Source organism: Myotis brandtii, unplaced genomic scaffold, assembly GCF_000412655.1.
Source record: "Myotis brandtii unplaced genomic scaffold, ASM41265v1 scaffold589, whole genome shotgun sequence".
Classification (NCBI taxonomy): domain Eukaryota; kingdom Metazoa; phylum Chordata; class Mammalia; order Chiroptera; family Vespertilionidae; genus Myotis; species Myotis brandtii.
Window position 1 is genome coordinate 1,535,448 of NW_005370220.1, and position 17,393 is coordinate 1,552,840.

Consider the following 17,393-nt stretch of genomic DNA (forward strand, 5'->3'; position numbering starts at 1 on the left):
TGACAGGGGGCAGTGCCCAAACCCCCTGATCGCCCTGCAGCTCTGTGTGTGACAGGGGGCGGGGCCACAACCTCCCTATCCGCCCTGCTCTGTGCATGACAGGGGGCAGCGCCCAACCCCCTGATTGGCCCTGCTCTGTGCGTGACAGGGTACGGAGCCCCAACCCCCCTGATGGGCCCTGCTCTGTGCGTGACAGGGGGTGGCGCCGCAACCTCCCCATCGACCCTGCCTTGAGTGTGACAGGGGGCGGTGGCCCAACCCCCCAATCGGCCCTACCCTGAGCGTGACTGAGGGTGGCATTGCAACCTCCCGATCCGCCCTGCTCTGTGCATGACGGGGTGGCGCCCCAACTCCCCAATCGGCCCTGCTCTGAGCCTGACCAGGGGCTGCACCTAGGGATTGTTCCTGCCCTCTGCCACCCGGGAGCAGGCCTAAGCCAGCAGGTCGTTATCTCCCGAGGGGTCCCAGACTGCGAGAGGGCACAGGCCGGGCTGAGGGACCCCCCCTTCCCCCCCGAGTGCACAAATTTTTGTGCACCGGGCCTCTAGTATGACAATAATAATTATAGTGACAGTATGAGCCAAACATGGTTTTAGCACCACTGCACATTACCTCGTCAACAATGCTAGGTTGGGTGAGTGGTGATATCTTCATTTTATAGGTAAGGGAATTGAGTCTCAAAGAGATTAACTTTTGTGCCTTGAGTCATCCAGCTAGTAAACAGCCAAACTAGAAATCCCACTTTTCTGACTTCAGGCTTTTTCTGACTACAAAGCCCTTGATTATAAGCACAATCCAGCAGTTAAAGCAGTTGGGCCATGGGGAGATAGGAGGAGCCCAGTTGCACACTTGGCTGCTAGTCCTTATTTTTACCCAGGTTGAAGAACTTAACTCTGAAATCGAAGAGCTCAATGCTGCCTTTGCTAAAGTCAAAGAGGCCCGCCAGAAACCAGAGACTCAGAAAGTCCAGGTAAGTGTTCAGAGTGAAGAAGTTCTCTTTTTGATCCTTTCTCCTGCTGAGGTCAGGACTTCATAGCTGAAAGGAATAGAGGAAAACTCAGTGGTCTCTAGTAATAGAACCATCATTCTTAAACTGGCCTGGCCAGAGTGGCTCACTTGGTTGAGCATTGTCCTGTGCTCTGAAAGGGGTTGATCAACGCCCAGTTGGGACACATATGGAAGTCAGCCGATCAATATTTTTCTCTCATATCAATGTTTCTCTCTCTCCCTCTCCTCCCCTTCCCCTCTCTAGTCCTGTCCTCAGTGAGAATTAAAAATAAATAAATAAATATATAAAATAGTTTTTAAAAAAATTATTATCTAATGAACAAAATAAACCGATGAACAAAAAAGATCCAGTGACATAGAAGCATGGAACAAACTGATGAACCTCAGAAGGAAGGCAGAGGTGGGGTGTGTGTGGGGGGAGAGCTTAACCAAAGAATTTATATGCATATCTGCATAACCCAGGGATACTGACAATAGTGTGATGAAGGCCTTGTGGGGGCGGGGGAGTGGGTGTGGTGTGGAGGGAGGTTAATGGGGGAAAAAGGGGACATGTGTAATACTTTCAACAATAAAGATAAATTAAAAAAAATAAAACTTTACCCCCAAAAAATGTTCTTATATTTCAAAGGAAAAAAAATCATTATAAAAGTTACATACTCACTAACCTTAGAACATTTGAAAATACAGAGTAGTGAAGGAAAAAAGTCAACTGTGTTTCCACCCCATGAAAGTTACTGTTAACTTTCTATACTTTTCCTTCTAGTCTTAAAAAGAGGTTTTTTTACACAGTTGTAGCTTCCCCCTTTCCTTTAACATCAACACCATAATATAAACATTACCCTAAGTTATTTCAAAATCTTCATATTATTTGTGCTCTAGGTCCTGAATGATGTTTATATTAATCCCCTCCCTGCAAGGTGAAAAGGAGCACAGATTTCTTGGTTTGTTTAATGCGCTATGAAAATTAGCTGTCTCCCTCCCACTCCCCTCTTCTAGGGGTCTGAAGATTATGAAGCTGCTCTGTTGGAAAAGGCAGCCCTTTTGGCTGAGCTGCACTCAGAAAACCTCACCAAGAGTACAGAGAACCGCAGACTGCGTAGGAACATTAAGAAAGTCACCCAGGAGCTGAGCGACTTGCAGCAGGAGAAGGAGAGGCTAGAAAAGGATCTGGAAGCAGCCCTTCGAGAGAAGAGCAAGAGAGACTGCACCATCCATGTGAGCACCCCATTGTGGAGGGAGTTAATGGGGGAAAAAGGGGACATGTGTAATACTTTCAACAATAAAGATAAATTAAAAAAAATAAAACTTTACCCCCAAAAAATGTTCTTATATTTCAAAGGAAAAAAAATCATTATAAAAGTTACATACTCACTAACCTTAGAACATTTGAAAATACAGAGTAGTGAAGGAAAAAAGTCAACTGTGTTTCCACCCCATGAAAGTTACTGTTAACTTTCTATACTTTTCCTTCTAGTCTTAAAAAGAGGTTTTTTTACACAGTTGTAGCTTCCCCCTTTCCTTTAACATCAACACCATAATATAAACATTACCCTAAGTTATTTCAAAATCTTCATATTATTTGTGCTCTAGGTCCTGAATGATGTTTATATTAATCCCCTCCCTGCAAGGTGAAAAGGAGCACAGATTTCTTGGTTTGTTTAATGCGCTATGAAAATTAGCTGTCTCCCTCCCACTCCCCTCTTCTAGGGGTCTGAAGATTATGAAGCTGCTCTGTTGGAAAAGGCAGCCCTTTTGGCTGAGCTGCACTCAGAAAACCTCACCAAGAGTACAGAGAACCGCAGACTGCGTAGGAACATTAAGAAAGTCACCCAGGAGCTGAGCGACTTGCAGCAGGAGAAGGAGAGGCTAGAAAAGGATCTGGAAGCAGCCCTTCGAGAGAAGAGCAAGAGAGACTGCACCATCCATGTGAGCACCCCATTCCCTTCTGAAATAGCGGGCAGAGCAGCGGGCTGGGGCTGTCCCACGTTCATGGTTTTAGGGAGATTCACTGTAGAAAACTTAGGAAATTTGAAAAATTTAAAGAAGAAAATACTTCACTCACCTGATCACCTAGAAATGACCAGTTGATGTCTTAACTAGTTGATGTTTCATTCCCTCTATACTCTTTCTCCCCCCACTCCACAAGTATTGGTATCAAGCTGAAAATGCAGTTTTGTGTCAGTTTTTTAAGTTCTGTGTTCTCTCTTTGGTGTCTTGCCATGTTATGAATGTTTTTCAAAAACGTTTTTGTGTGTGTGGGGGTATAAGCATAATATTTCATCACCTGGATGTGCTCAATTTGAGTGATTTTTTTAAAGGCTACTCTATTCAGCATTGGGTGTTAGCATAAAAAAAGAAATCTCTGAACTTGGAAAGAAGAAAATAATTTATCTTTTAGAATTTTTATTGTATTTAAACTTAAGTATTCAGCATCCTGAGAGTCACATCCGGATACACAAGCCTTGGTGCCGTCAGGTAGGAGAGGGTCGGATTGGAGTAACTCAGGTCACAGGCACTCAGGTTAATGGGATTACCTGCACGGGAAGCTGGGGCAGGAAGAATCAGAGTAGAGAGCTCAGAAGAGAGACTATAGGTATCAGAGGTTAGTTCTCTGGGGACTGCTGTTGGCAGGGACACCAAGATCCATAATTTGAAATCTTGATGGTAATGCTGACGAAAGAATTGAAATGCAATGTTTGTATAGTTTAACAAAAACTTTAATGAACATTAGAGAGCAATAATGGAAATTTAGATAATTAAGAAATCGTCACCTACCATTCCAATGAAGTAACTCTTGTTTTTCAAGATCACCCTTCCGTGCTGGTACAGCTGGACCCCCAATCTAATCAGAGGCTAAATACTGTCAGTGTTCTTTGGTCACCTGGGGCATGTCCCCATGTCACTTCTCTTATCATGGACATCTCCTCAGGTCACTTTCTCTGTTATGACATCTCCCATGTTGTATAGATTCCAGAGTAATTAGGTTGAATGGTGCATACCCCTCACTGAATAGATTTCACATGATTACATAATAATTTCCTCCTCTGTTGGACATTTTAGCTGTTTAAGTAATGCTACAGTGAACATCTTTGATCACTAAGGCATTTTCTCTTGAAATCCCTAGATATATTCTGAGGAATGAGATAATTGGTACAAATATTTTACACTAGTTAATCATGCTGACAAATTATTTGTCCAAAAGGCTGGTCCAGTTTATGTTGCCACCAGCAATATTGGAGAGTACCAGTTTGTTGCGTGTTATTAAAAGACCTGTTACCTGTATTTATTCAGTGTTATTGAACACCAAATATACCTGGTGTAGATGCTGATGGAAATACAAGGCATGGCCTCTGAAAGTTTTATTTTTCTAAGTGAGTTGAAAATGTTATACATGACAAAATACAAAGTAGTTTGAAATCCAGAGCTAATTAATGTAGTTTATATAGTCAGTGCAAAAGATCCTTGCAGGATGGAGTAGTCAGGAAGGCCTTCCAGGAGGAGAGGATACTTGAGTTGATTGAAAAGAGTGAGATCTGAGTAGTGTGCCTTTGTGGATGAGGTAAGGAGGAGACTGACCAGAGATGCAGTTTTCATAGTCAATTTTTATATCCCTCACAAAATTTTTAGGTCAACAAAACCTGTGGCATAACAGGTTTTGTTTTTTTTCAGTTTAAAGTAGTTTGTTTTCTTTCTCCTTCACTGCCATCATAAAAATATTCAATAAAATTTGGATGGGGAAACATATATATGTGTGTATATATATGTATTCATATGTGAAATATGTAATTTTTTTACACTATAACTTACTCTTGGCAATAAATAGCTAGATAACTATATCAAAAGGGTATTTAACTATCTCTCTATTGTCAGACATTGTTGGTCCCAAAATTCACGTATGTAAACTCTGGTGTTTCTAAAATAATGTTGGGCTGCTGTTGATGAAAAGCTGCATTCTTAGGCAAAAGGGGACATTTATTGCCTTGTAACTAAATTGCTGGAAGGATGGATGACTGGGACACTGCCAGGACCCGGTCTCTGTCTCTCTGAGAGCTGACTTCTTTATTTTGTTAATTGTCACCTGAGGATATTTTTTCCAATGATTTTTAGAGGGGGTGGGAAGGAGGGAGAGGGGAAGAGAGAGAGAGAGAGAGAGAGAGAGAGAGAGAGAGAACCATCAAGTGAGAGAAACATTGACGTGAGAGAGACACAGGGATTAGTTGCCTCCCGCACCCACCTCGACCAGGGCTGTGGATCGAATCTGCAACCTAGACAGGTGCTCTTGACCAGGAATCAAACCTGCGACCTTTCAGTGCTGGGGCCTGCGCCCTAACCACTGAGCAACCGGCCAGGGTGAGAGGGAGTGGCTTCTTTTTCTTGCATCCACTTCCTCCAGTTCCAAGTGTTGGACCCATTCCTGCCAGCCCTGCCAGCCCTGCCAGGATCTCATTTTCCCAGTTCATTACATAGAGGAAGGGGGGCTCACACTCCACTACCCCCGCTGTCTCCGTCAGGGTGGCCAGAGGAGTGAGATACTGAGAGGCCAGCTTGGGTCCCATGCCCATTCTTCTTTGTCAGAAGTGCGCATATGCCATCATTGTCAGCTTCCCCTGGAACCATGTGTTTGTTTGGAGGGGCATGAGTGAAAGCACTGTTTTGTTTCATGGCACTGGGCAGACCAGAACCACAGCTGTGCACTCTCAGTGCTTTCCTCAGGTGAGCGTGTCTGTGACTCAGCTTCTGAGCATCTCCTGACTACTTTTCTACGTCATACATATGTTTCTGACAAGGTCATATGGCTCTGGTTTCTTTCCTTTTGTGTATGTATTGCATCACAGGTATCTCTATTTAACTTCTGGTTATATTCTAAGAATTTGGTTGTGTCCATCTCATATGAATGTTTTAGGCCTGATCTTGGGGTCACTGGCTTGCAGAGTCTGGGGAGACATCTTGGGTGGTGTTTTTGCCTTAGGGTGCTAGGTGCATGCAGAGGCAGAGCACAACCACCGGCCTCGCATGTCCCATCAGCTTGCTCTGTTCACTGGAGCCCTCCACTCACCAGCTGCTACTGCTGGTGCTTTGGATTGAAACAAACAAACAGAGAACCAGACTATGTAGTGTTTCTGCCCTGGCAAAGGAAAGGAACATTCACATAGTTAGCAGGCCCTCAACTTGGCATGGGGACAGTTCCATACTGAGATACAAACAAAGTACCACGGGAGCACGGAGGACGGAAGTGCTTGCAGGATCAGAGCAGGCTCTGGGGAAAGTAACTTCTGAACTGGTTCTGAAGTTCAAGTTTAAGGCTGTTAGATAGGCAAGGTAGAGCAGGGGGTTTTGCACGGAAGTTGAAGGTATAGAGGTGTGAGAGTGTATGTTGTTTTGGGAGAAACAAGAATGAATATCCAGCTTAAAGTGTTCTGGTTATTTGAAGCTTCAAAAATTGTAACTTCTTTGAAAAACATTTTCAGGGGTTTATGGATAGTCATGAAATTAAAAATGAAAATAAAGGCATTAGGGGTGAAGGAAAAATAAGGTAACTGGTGAAATGGAATCAGTAAGTAGAAATGCAGGTTGTGATACCCGCCACAGTACTGAAGAGGGGGACTTAACTTCAGCTGGTAGCTCCTGGCAGTGCAAGTAAAAAGGGAAATTCAGTTACAAGGTCTCCAGTGTCTGTAAGATGAACATGTTAAGATAAGAGGACAGCTTTGCCAGCACTCAGGCCTGAGGGAAGTATTGCCTCTGGTGAGTTTTATAAAGAGTTCTCTGAGCAGTACACAGAATCTTTGACAATGCCCCATTCAATAAAAGCAATTTTGCACAGGGCCAGGTCAATGTCATCCAAGTTGGTAAGCTTGTAAGCATTAAGTTAAGGTTTTCAGTCCCTGGGACTGTGTGTGGCTATTTCCCATTATTCTCATGTCGTGGACAACTACAAAGTCCGTGGGAAATACTGCGGCCCTGACTCCAAGCTTTGCAGTGGCCCCCTACCCTGCAGTCCTAGATTTTATAGCATTCCCTGAATTCTTTCCAATGGTAAGCCATCAGCTCTCTTTTGGATGTGCTCAAACCATCCTTTGCTCATGCCCAAAACATTGATTGCCGTCTCACTGCCTGCTTTTAAGCATTTCAGGGGGAGACAATGCCTGTCTGAATAGAGGCATATGAATTCACTGTGTCTTATTGTGCACGAACGCTGACAAGTTTGGCCCTGAGAGTCATTTCTCGTTTGTTTTAATTGCCTGCAATTGCAGTGACCCAGTGCCAGTTGACTCAGCATGTGTTGTAATGTGCAGTTTGTTCATTTGTTTATTCAGGGGACACTTCCTGAGTACTTGCAATGGTGCAGGCACTGTGGGTCGGCTGTGGGGAATACAAGTTTGGTTTTTACTTTGGAAGTGTTTTTACAACAAGGGAGGTTAAGAATTGAGGTCCTTACAGATATATCCCTTTTATTGTATTATTCCTCCTTGTCACCAGAGGGACTTATATCCCTTTGAGGAAATTCAGCAGGCCTTCGCAAAAGCAAACAAACAAACAAAAAAACCCAGGATGTCCAAGTCAGTGTCCTTACTGTGATGTTTAAAGTTCCCTAGTTTCTGGGGTCTGACAGGCGGGCTGCTTGGATTCCCACATCCTTGCCCTCACATCTCTGATTCTGCTACATTGCTTGGTTCCAGAGACATAAGGCTTTCCTTTTAGTGTGTGCATGCACGTGTGTGTGCGCGTGTGTGTGCGCGTGTGTGCGTGTATGTGTGTGCATTTGGTGAAGGTGATAGAGCGGTACATCTTTATTTTAGATTTGCTATCTCTGGTTCAGGCGTTCTGCGTGCTATTCAGGGTGTGTGGGAGAGAAGAGCAAGTCCTAGTCTTTTTCTTTTCCTATAGAAGCAACGTATATTAGACATTGGTTTAGCCATATTCCCCAGATTGTCACATAATGCTCTCATCTGTCACCCGCTACTCTGACAAGTGTGTGCTTCAGTACCTGGGCACTTAGCTCTCTGGGAATGCATTTGCTGGCTAAAGCCCAAAAATCTAATTAAAGTTCTACCTGCCACCCAGCTGGCTAACCCAGTGTGCTATGACAGGAGCGGGTTTTAATTTCAGGGTAGTTCAGCCTGAACCCCTCTGGTCCTCACGTGCGTTTGTTGATGGGTAGCTCCAAATGAGATTGTGACAGCATCCAGAGTATCTCTTGGTGAACCGTAATCAAAACATGGCCCTTGGAGACAGTGTCTGTAGGCTGGCTGGTTAGGGCTAAGACCACAGATCCGAGGCAGTGTGATTTTTCCCCAGAGCCAAAGCTCCCCTTGCCTTTATTTGTTTTAATCAGGTGTAAAGATTTTGAGTTGGTGTCCTGGTAGAATCATATGCAGTTTCAGTGTCCTATGGAAGAAGCTCTGTCTTTGCAAATCCCAGTTTCTTGTAGGAGAGGCTGAATGCAGAGACTTCGGAGTCAAACTGGGTTTGAATCCTGGTTCCATCACTTGTGAGCTGTTGAACTGAGGCAGGAACTGTGCCTCTCCAAACTGTGGGGTCCATTTCTTGTCAGAAAACAGAGTAGTTGTAGGGATTACAGGAGATATCACTTAGCATCATACCTGCACATCATAAATGATCAGTGAACAGTAGCTGTTTTCATGATGATGCTGCTGCTGCCTCCTTGGGAGTTAGAAACTTAGCCATTGTAGTAGGTGTCTTTGGAATAGTGGAAAACAGGGCTGGGCTCCAGTTGGAATCAGAGCTTCAGCAGGTGTTTAAGCCTCTAAGTCAGTTACTTAACCTTTCTAAACTATTGTTTTCTCCCCTAAAATGGGATTGATTGTATCTACTTTAGGATGAAATAAATAATAAAATATAATGCCTGAGAAAGCACCTACTGTGGTTCCTGGCACATAGAGGTAGATGCTCAGTGTATTACATTCCTTCTCTTCTTTCCTCTTTTCCTGTTTTCAGTTGTGTGGCACATGCTGGCTCAGGACTTTGAATGACAAACCATTGGCTGCTAGAATCTAATGGACACTGTTGACTAATAAATGTGGTCTACCTTTACCAATCAAGTCAACATAGCTGTAACTTCCTTCTTGGTCACCACTCACCTCTTCTCTGAAGAAAGTGCTTGTCTGTTCCTGTCCCTCTGATGGTTCCCTCCAGGAAGGGAGTCAGAACCCTTTGGAGTGACAGACTCAGAGTGTATCAGTGTCTTGCGTGTGGGGCTGCTGGGGGAGCTGGTTTCAAGGCTGTTCCCATCAGTGTTAATATGGAATTGCTCTAGTCTTTCTGGTGCACAAACAGAAAGGAATTTCCTGATCTCTGGGTCTTATTTTAGGATTTCTGTGCCAGGCTCTGTCCTGGGCACTGGGAGTACAGGACAGAATCAAATCAGACACAGTCTCTGAGAGAATCTAGTAGAGAAATAGAATAGAAGTGCAGGCAAAGAGCCAATGATAAGTGCTGATAGAGGCTGGACCACATGCTTTGGGAGCACAGAGAATGGAACTGTGCTAAGAGGGGAGGGGAAGGAGGGAGGGCTCCACTGAGGAGGTGGATTTGAGTTGAGACTGAACGGGAGGTGCAGATGCATTCCCAGAAGAGGGAAGGCCCGTGCAAAGGCTTGGGGGCCTGAATGAGCGTGGCACAAGGGAGAACGGTAGTGGGAGCTGGAGGAGAGGGCAGGTATGCTCCATGGCATCATCCGGGTGGGGTTTAGAGAGGCGTGGTGCCTGGCAGCTGTTAAGTGACTCAGCTGGGCCTTGACCCCTGCACAGCTTCATTTCCTTTGTCTGTTATTTCCATCTTTCTGGTGAAAGCTACATTGAGCTCCTTGCTCGGAACTCCTGCAGTCCTCACAGCCAGAAACACACGCTAGTTCTCTGTGACAAGGGCTGTCTCTTTCCAGTGGCTTCTGTTTATTTATTTAATTTTTAAGCATGCGGTTGCTTTGTTCAAATGAACTCTTCTGAAGAACAAACATATAAAAGTAGAGCTGCTCAGGGTGAAGCGAGGGAGGAGGCCTGGAGCTCCCCCTTCCCCACCATGTCCTGCTTCTGCCACAGCCCCAGGAGCCACGAGGCTCCACAGAAGAGGGCTTGGACACCACGTCTCATACTGATTCTGGGAATTCGTACATCACTGAGTTCCTGCACCTCATTAAGATTTTGGAGAGGTTTCCTTTGTATATTTAAAGGTAACTACTGAGCACTTTGACAAGCTTTTTCACAGCGAACCTGATAAAGTAAAAATTTGATGGATGAGAACCTTCTCATTCTCCATCTGGCCAGAGATAAAACAAACGAGCTGACTGAAGAAGGAAGTGAGAGGGCCTGGCTTTCATTTCTAATGGGATTCTAAGATTATAGGGATATTTTATTTTTCAAATAATCCACTTTTTAAAAATCAGTCTGCTCCAAGGGAGCCTGACATGCAAAAGCATCACTCGGCTCAGTGTTGGTCGAGAGTGTACCTGTGAACCTGAAAGGAAATTGTCCAGTTGGGTAGAAATTGAAGCCACTCAGTTGATGCCTCAAATATAAACTTCTCTGTTTTTCCCCAAGTTGACAGCGTCAGTTTCTGGATGAACATGTAGTCAGATGATATGGATGGCCGGCCAGGCTTGGGCATTGCTAATCCTAGGGTTTCTTGGGCTCCAAATCGCTAGTTTAGTGAAAATAACACAAAGAGACGTGGTTTAAAATCCCGATTCCACACCTTTTACTTCGATTAAGTTGCTTGAACATTTCAAACTTCCATTTCCTGGATGATAAATGGATATAATTAGAGCATCTGCTTTGTAGGGTTGTTGTGAGTTGAATGAGGTGATGGTGTTTCAGATGATGGTGTTTTAGAAGGATGATTACTGAGGGTAGAATAGTCAGGGAGGGTTTTGTGGAAGAGGTGGCACTTGGTTGGGTCTTATAAGATAAGCATGCCATCTCCAGGCAGAATTGAGGGAGTTTATTTTATTTTTCTAGTTGGAGGAGACTGGGTGGGTACAGGGCCTGGAGAGTGTTAATGAAGTGGTTGGGTGAGAGAAGGCTAAAAGGCTAGCTAGAATGTACTGTCGGGAGCCTGGAATGACTGCTTGTTAAGATAGCTTCACTCTGCAGTCAACTTGGAGTCACTGAAAGGTTCCAGGCAGAGATGTAATGATCAAGGGTGTGTGTGTGATTTGGTGGGTGAACCCAGAGACAGGGAGACCAGTTAGGAAGCTGCTGTGGTTGACCAGGTGAGAGCTAAGTTCTGAAGAAGGCAGTGGCAGTGGGCTGCGGGAGAGGGGCTGAGTGTGCAGGGAGGGACACTTTCCCCCAGTACCTCAGCCTCCGTCCTTCTTCCTTATTCCTTTCTAATACCCCTCAAGGGAGGAGGACTGACTCCTCCGGTTATTCAGAGTCTTGCTAATGGGTGGATTACAAATTCTAGGTTCTTCCACGTTCTAACTGCAGACCTTGCTTGGCCTGGCCTTTGCTGGGTAGGTGACTGGCTCCTGTAAGCTGTATATACCCTCCCCATTCACAAAACACAAACAGAAACAACTCTCAGTGTTATCGGAAAGCCCTGCTCTGGGTATGAGATTTTTAGTCTGCGATCGTTTCTTATGTTTAGCTCCTTTGTTCTGCGGGAGTGAGGTGCGGTTGGCAGGGCAGGATTTGGCACTTGGTTCCACGTAAAAGCACCAAATCCTCACTGCTCGTTTCTCATGTGCTCTGTATGGAGGATGTGCTGTCCCCTCAGGCCTGGATGTCCTGTTGGATGACAAGGTGTGTGTGAGAGGGAGGGGGAAGAGTTGAACCTTGGGGTTGGGTGGAAGGTGATGCTGTGGCCACACAAGAAAACCTGGGAATAGAGGTCAGCCTGAAGGATGTGTGTGGGGAGAAGGGGAGGTGGCGCAGTATCATTTCCTGTGCACCTGCTTCTGTGCTGGCCACCCATCTTGCATTTTCTCATTTACCTCTCCAGGGACCCCAGGAGTTTGTATTATTATTCCTATTTACTGGAAAGGAAACAATCATAAAGATTTAAATTACCCGTTTTAGCCACATAGCTTTTGAGCAGTAAAGCCCGGATGCAAGGCTAGGTCTGCCTGTCTTCACAGCCCTGGAATATTGAAGGAGGTTTGGGGAAACCACCCAAGATTATCAATTTTCAGTTCTGATTGTTTTGCTCAGGCGAGACATGCTGTCTCCATGCCTCCCCTAAACATTTATTATGACTCCACTGGTGCCAAGCACATGAGCCTGTTGGCTGTCTTTGTGTTGCCATGGTAGCTGCTCCTGCTCAAGGCCACCTGAGCACACATTTCCCCCTTCCCTGCAGTGGTCCTTTTTCTTCAAACCTTCTCTGACTGCTCTTCACATGTGGTCCAAGGTCGTTGGTCCTGTCCTGTTCTTTAGCAGGAGGGCCTCCGTCCCTGGCTGGGTGTTCCTTCAGTCCTGAGCCTTGAGAAACTAAAATATGAGCTTGGGGTATTGAAATTATTAACCAAGGGAAGCCCATGTCATAGAGTGGTTTTCTATTTCTTTGGTCTTAACAGTGCAGTTAGGTGGAAAGAGCACAGGATTTGGGGTCAGACTGACTTGAGTTTGAATTTCAGCACTGCAGCTTAGTTGTAAAGCTTTGTGAAAGCCTCTGTGAGCCAATTTCCTTTCTGTAAACATGGAACTAACAATACTTATCATGTAGGCCAGCGGTTCTCAACCTGTGGGTCGCGACCCCTTTGGGGGTCGAACGACCCTTTCACAGGGGTCGCCTAAGACCATTGGAAAACACATATATAATTACATATTGTTTTTGTGATTAATCACTATGCTTTAATTATGTTCAATTTGTAACAATGAAATTGGGGGTCACCACAACATGAGGAACTGTATTAAAGGGTCGTGGCATTAGGAAGGTTGAGAACCACTGATGTAGGCAGTCATCGAGGCTGGGGATGTTTTATGTAAAAATGCCTTGGCCCATGCTTGGCTCATAGCTGGTGCTCGGTAAATAGTAGTTTCTATTACTAATGTTTATAATAAGAGAAATGGCTTATACTCTTTGATGTCCTGGGACCCTGATTTATGCTGACAGCCCTCAAATCCCCAAAATGTACACACACACAGATTTGTATAGGCTCCCAGGGGCCCATTCAATGGATCTTAGGTTAAGAACCCCTGGTCTTAGGAATGACAAAATTACATGTCCTCTGGGATTCTGGAACAAGTTATTTTCATATTGGCAACTGTTAGGTTGGGGTATATGTGGAAAAAATGTGACACGAGATTAATAGCCTTTCTTAAAACATGTAAGAAGTTCTTAAAACACATAGGTAGCTGACTTAAAATTTTATAAGCAAATGAAATGGAGAATGGAATAAATTATTGCTGACACACATATTAATAAGTGGACCTATAATGAATGTGCACATGAATGGTGCATATGTCTTACATAAACATTTTAAAATTAAAAAGTCAGCATGATCTTTCTAGGATGGAAGGCAAATTTGTCGTGAATTTAAAGATGTACCTAAGTAGCTTAACATAGATTTTATGGTTCCTATTCTCACACCAGTTTTTAGGGAGAGGTTTCAAAGGCGAGCATCAGGTGACTGTGCAGTGGATTAGGATCATTGCAAAAGAAATCCAAACCCTTGTCATAGTGTGGAAGTGAACTGAAAGTCTTGCAATCGGAGGGACCTAGGATCAGGCAGGTGCTGTTCCTTAGTGACTGTGACCTTGGATAAATTACCTGTGTGAGCTTTTTTGCTCATTCATTAAATGGGAGCAACCTCATCTACCTCATGCATCCATCCAACCAACCAACTAACCAGCCAAACAACAGGTATTATTACTAGTAGGTGCCGTTCTGGTTACCTATTATTGCATAACAAATGATCCCAAAACTTGGTGTCTTAAAACAATGATCATTTTGTTATATCTCATTATTTTTGTGGGTCAGGGATTTGTGTAGGGCACAGCTAGGTGGTTTTCTGCTGAACACCAGGTCTCTCATGGTACTGGTCTGGAAGGTCTGTGACTCTTCAGTCACATGTCTGGTGCCTTTGGGGGAATGGCTGGAAAGCTTAGCACAGCTGGGATTGTCAGATGCATTAAGGTAGACATACTTCCTTTGCTGATGACAGGGTTCCCAGAGAGAGTGTTACAAGAGACAAGAGTTGGAAGCTGCCAGTTTGTTAAATTTGGGCTTAGAAATGGGCACACTGTCACTTCTGCTATATTCTGTTGGACCCAGTAGTCATTGCATTGCCTAGATTATAGCTATAGGAGGGGACATAGAATCCACAGCCCCTTGATAAAAAGGTCAAGGAATTTATGGCTGTCTTTATTTTGCCATGAGTGCCTACTATGTGCCAGGTACCATTCTAGGTGCTTGAGCTTCAGCAGTAAACTAAATACACAAAAATCCCTGCCCTTGTGGAGCTTACATTCTGGTGGGGGAGACTATAAACAACATTTATAAATAAAATAAATACTACATTAGAAGATGCTATCAGGACAAATAATGAAGGGAAGGAATACAGAGAGTGAGGTTGTGGTGGGGCTAGTGGTGATTTTAGAAGAGACGGTCAGGAAAGACTGGACTGAGAAATGACATTTGAGCACAGACTTGATGGAAATGAGGAAGCAGGCTTGAGGAACTTCACAGGCAGAGAGAACAGCAAGCTTAAAAGTCTTGAGCTGGGAGTACACAGGGTATGTAAGAGAAACAGCAAGAAAGCCAGGGTTGCCAGAGCAGAATAGGTTGAGGGGAGAGCAGCAGGAGACAAAGTCAGCAAGGCAAGCCTTGCAGCCATCGTATGTTGTGAAGATTACCTGGGTGAACACGAAAGTGCCTAGCATAGTGCCTGGAACTGCAGTAGCCATTTGACACACAATAGCTTTTATTACTAACAGAACCCAGGTGTGGGGGCTTCCAGGTCCTCCTCACTCCACACACTGCCCACTGCTCAGCCACAGCAACTCCTCTGCACTGGTGCATGCTCTCATTCTGATTAGTAACAGCTGGAAAAACACAGCCAGGAAGGCCAAAAAGTAACGAACGGTTTGGAAGGTGAATCCTCATAATCTGCTTCTTCTCTAACAGCATTAGTAAGACAGGTGGACTTTGTCCGGTGGCTTTTCTGATGTGGGGGGACAAGGAGTTTGTGTGTATGCTTGTGTATGCACACCATGAGTGATTCCTGAGAGTTCAACTTTTCATGAGAACCGCACTTGAAAGTACTTTTATTATGGCCAATTTGCATAAGGGGAAATCCAAACAGTAGTCAAATATATAGAAATATGGTGACAACAAAAGAAATGCAAATTCAAACTCTTGCGAAGAACCATTTTATACCAATTAAATTAGCAAACATTTAAGAAAATGTCAGTGCTAGTGAGAAAGCAAATCAAAAGTTAGGAAAAAAATTTGTTTTATGCACAGAGCTATTCTTTGCTGTATTATCTGGAGATAATGGGGAAATAGATAAAAATGAATTGTGATATACTCATTGAAATGGAAAAATATGAAAATTGTCTATCTTTCACTGAGCATCCCCTAGCGACCACATATTGTCTTTCCCATGGACCAGCAGGATGGGGAAAACCCAGTTGTAAGCTCAGGTGTACCAGCTCTGTAGATCTTTCTTATCTCTACTTTTTTGTTTGTTTTTGTTAATCCTCACCAAAGGATATTTTTTCCATTGATTTTTAGAGAGAGTGGAAGGGAAGGAGAGAGACATAGAAAAACATCGATGTGATAGAGATACATTGATTGGTTGCCTTCTGCATGCATCCCGACTGGGGCCTGGGATTGAGCCTGCAACCGAGATAGTGCCGTTGACTGGAATCGAACCCAGTACTCTTCAGTCTTTGGGCTGACACTCTAACCACTGAGCAAGACTGCCTAGGGTTCATCTCTTATGGTTTTTTTTTCTTTTTAAATAACTTTTCTTGACTTGATGCTGTTAAACTTTTTGTTTTACAATTGTTCTTCAGCTGTGTAATTATTTAATGTGTGTGTGCTCTTTTGTAGGTTGTGGTGTAATGGAATAAATAAATCAAGTAAAATGGGAACAAATTCAAACCATTTAAAATTGTATAAAAATTATGGCTGCAGATGGACAAGGACCAATAGGAACATCTACAGTTTGAAAATGGTTTAATTTGTTGGCATGACACTAATGTGGGAATTGTTCTTAGTTTTTAACTTTAGAGTTCTATTAATGTCACTTTAGTATTATTTGTATAATATAAAAAAAAAACCCCTTCTTCCCTCCCTCTAGAATTGAATTTCTATTTACTGACATTTACAATTCATGATAGGTTTTTGGTCTAGTTGTTTTGGATTAAAGGTTTAGGGCAATCTTATCACCATCTGTTTGCCCAAGAGAAAAATTAACATTTAATTTTGAAGGTAGTTTCTTTTTAAAAATGTTACTTTAAAAATGTTTCCCCCTCCATTATAAATAAAGTATATGCTTAGCATAAAATATTTAAAAAATAGAGAAAAAAATAACATTATTAAAAATATGATTTATAATCATGTGAGTTGGTATTTCCTCTAGGTTTTTAATCGGTGCTTACACACACACACACACACACACACAAACATGCTTATGATGGAAAATTTCACATACACATGAAATGAGAGACTGAACCTCTGTGTACTTGTCATTCAACTTAAGCAGTCAAACAACTAACCCAGTGGTTCTCAACCTTCTGGCCCTTTAAATACAGTTCCTCATGTTGTGACATAACCATAAAATTATTTTAGTTGCTACTTCATAACTGTAATGTTGCTACTGTTATGAATCGTAATGTAAATATCTGATATGCAGGATGGTCTTAGGCAACCCCTGTGAAAGGGTCGTTCGACCGCCAAAGGGATCGCGACCCACAGGTTGAGAACTGCTGATCTATACCCTTCCCCAACTCCTTCTCTTTCAACACTGAAGTATTTCAAGCAGTTCCAAGACATTATTTCATCAGCTTCTCAGGATGTTCTTTTTTCTGGACTTTATTGGAACATTGATTAACAAAATTAGATAGTTTTCTTTTAACAAATATCATTTTTACTTCAGAAAGATAAACAATCTTTTAATTTTACCAAGTAGCCAATTAATGTTTAGATTTCTCTGATTATCTCATTTAAAAATTGTTTTAAACAGTTTGCTCAAGTCATGATCCAGAGAAGGTATATACATTGCATCAATTGATATATCTTTTAAACAACTTTTCATTTTGAAATAATTTTAGACTTAGAGGGAAGATCTACACTAATAAAAGACAAAGATGCTAATTGACCGTACCTTCACTACACCCAAGCCACGTCCACCAGCCAATCAGCAACTATATGCAAATTAACCCAACCAAGATGGTGGCCGGCAGCCACGGAGCTGGAGC

At 43.3% G+C, this 17,393-nt stretch overlaps 1 protein-coding gene across 2 annotated transcripts in view; it reads left to right on the plus strand.

Annotated features, from left to right (window-relative positions):
- The window catches only part of CDK5RAP2 (CDK5 regulatory subunit associated protein 2), a 157,074-nt gene that overhangs the window by 46,579 nt on the left and 93,102 nt on the right, over positions 1-17,393 (plus strand). For both annotated transcript variants that reach the window (XM_014550189.1, XM_014550190.1), the window contains exons 11-12: positions 878-970; positions 2,005-2,223. In XM_014550189.1, the coding sequence (XP_014405675.1) occupies positions 878-970; positions 2,005-2,223 (312 nt within the window). The remainder of the gene's footprint in view (positions 1-877; positions 971-2,004; positions 2,224-17,393) is intronic.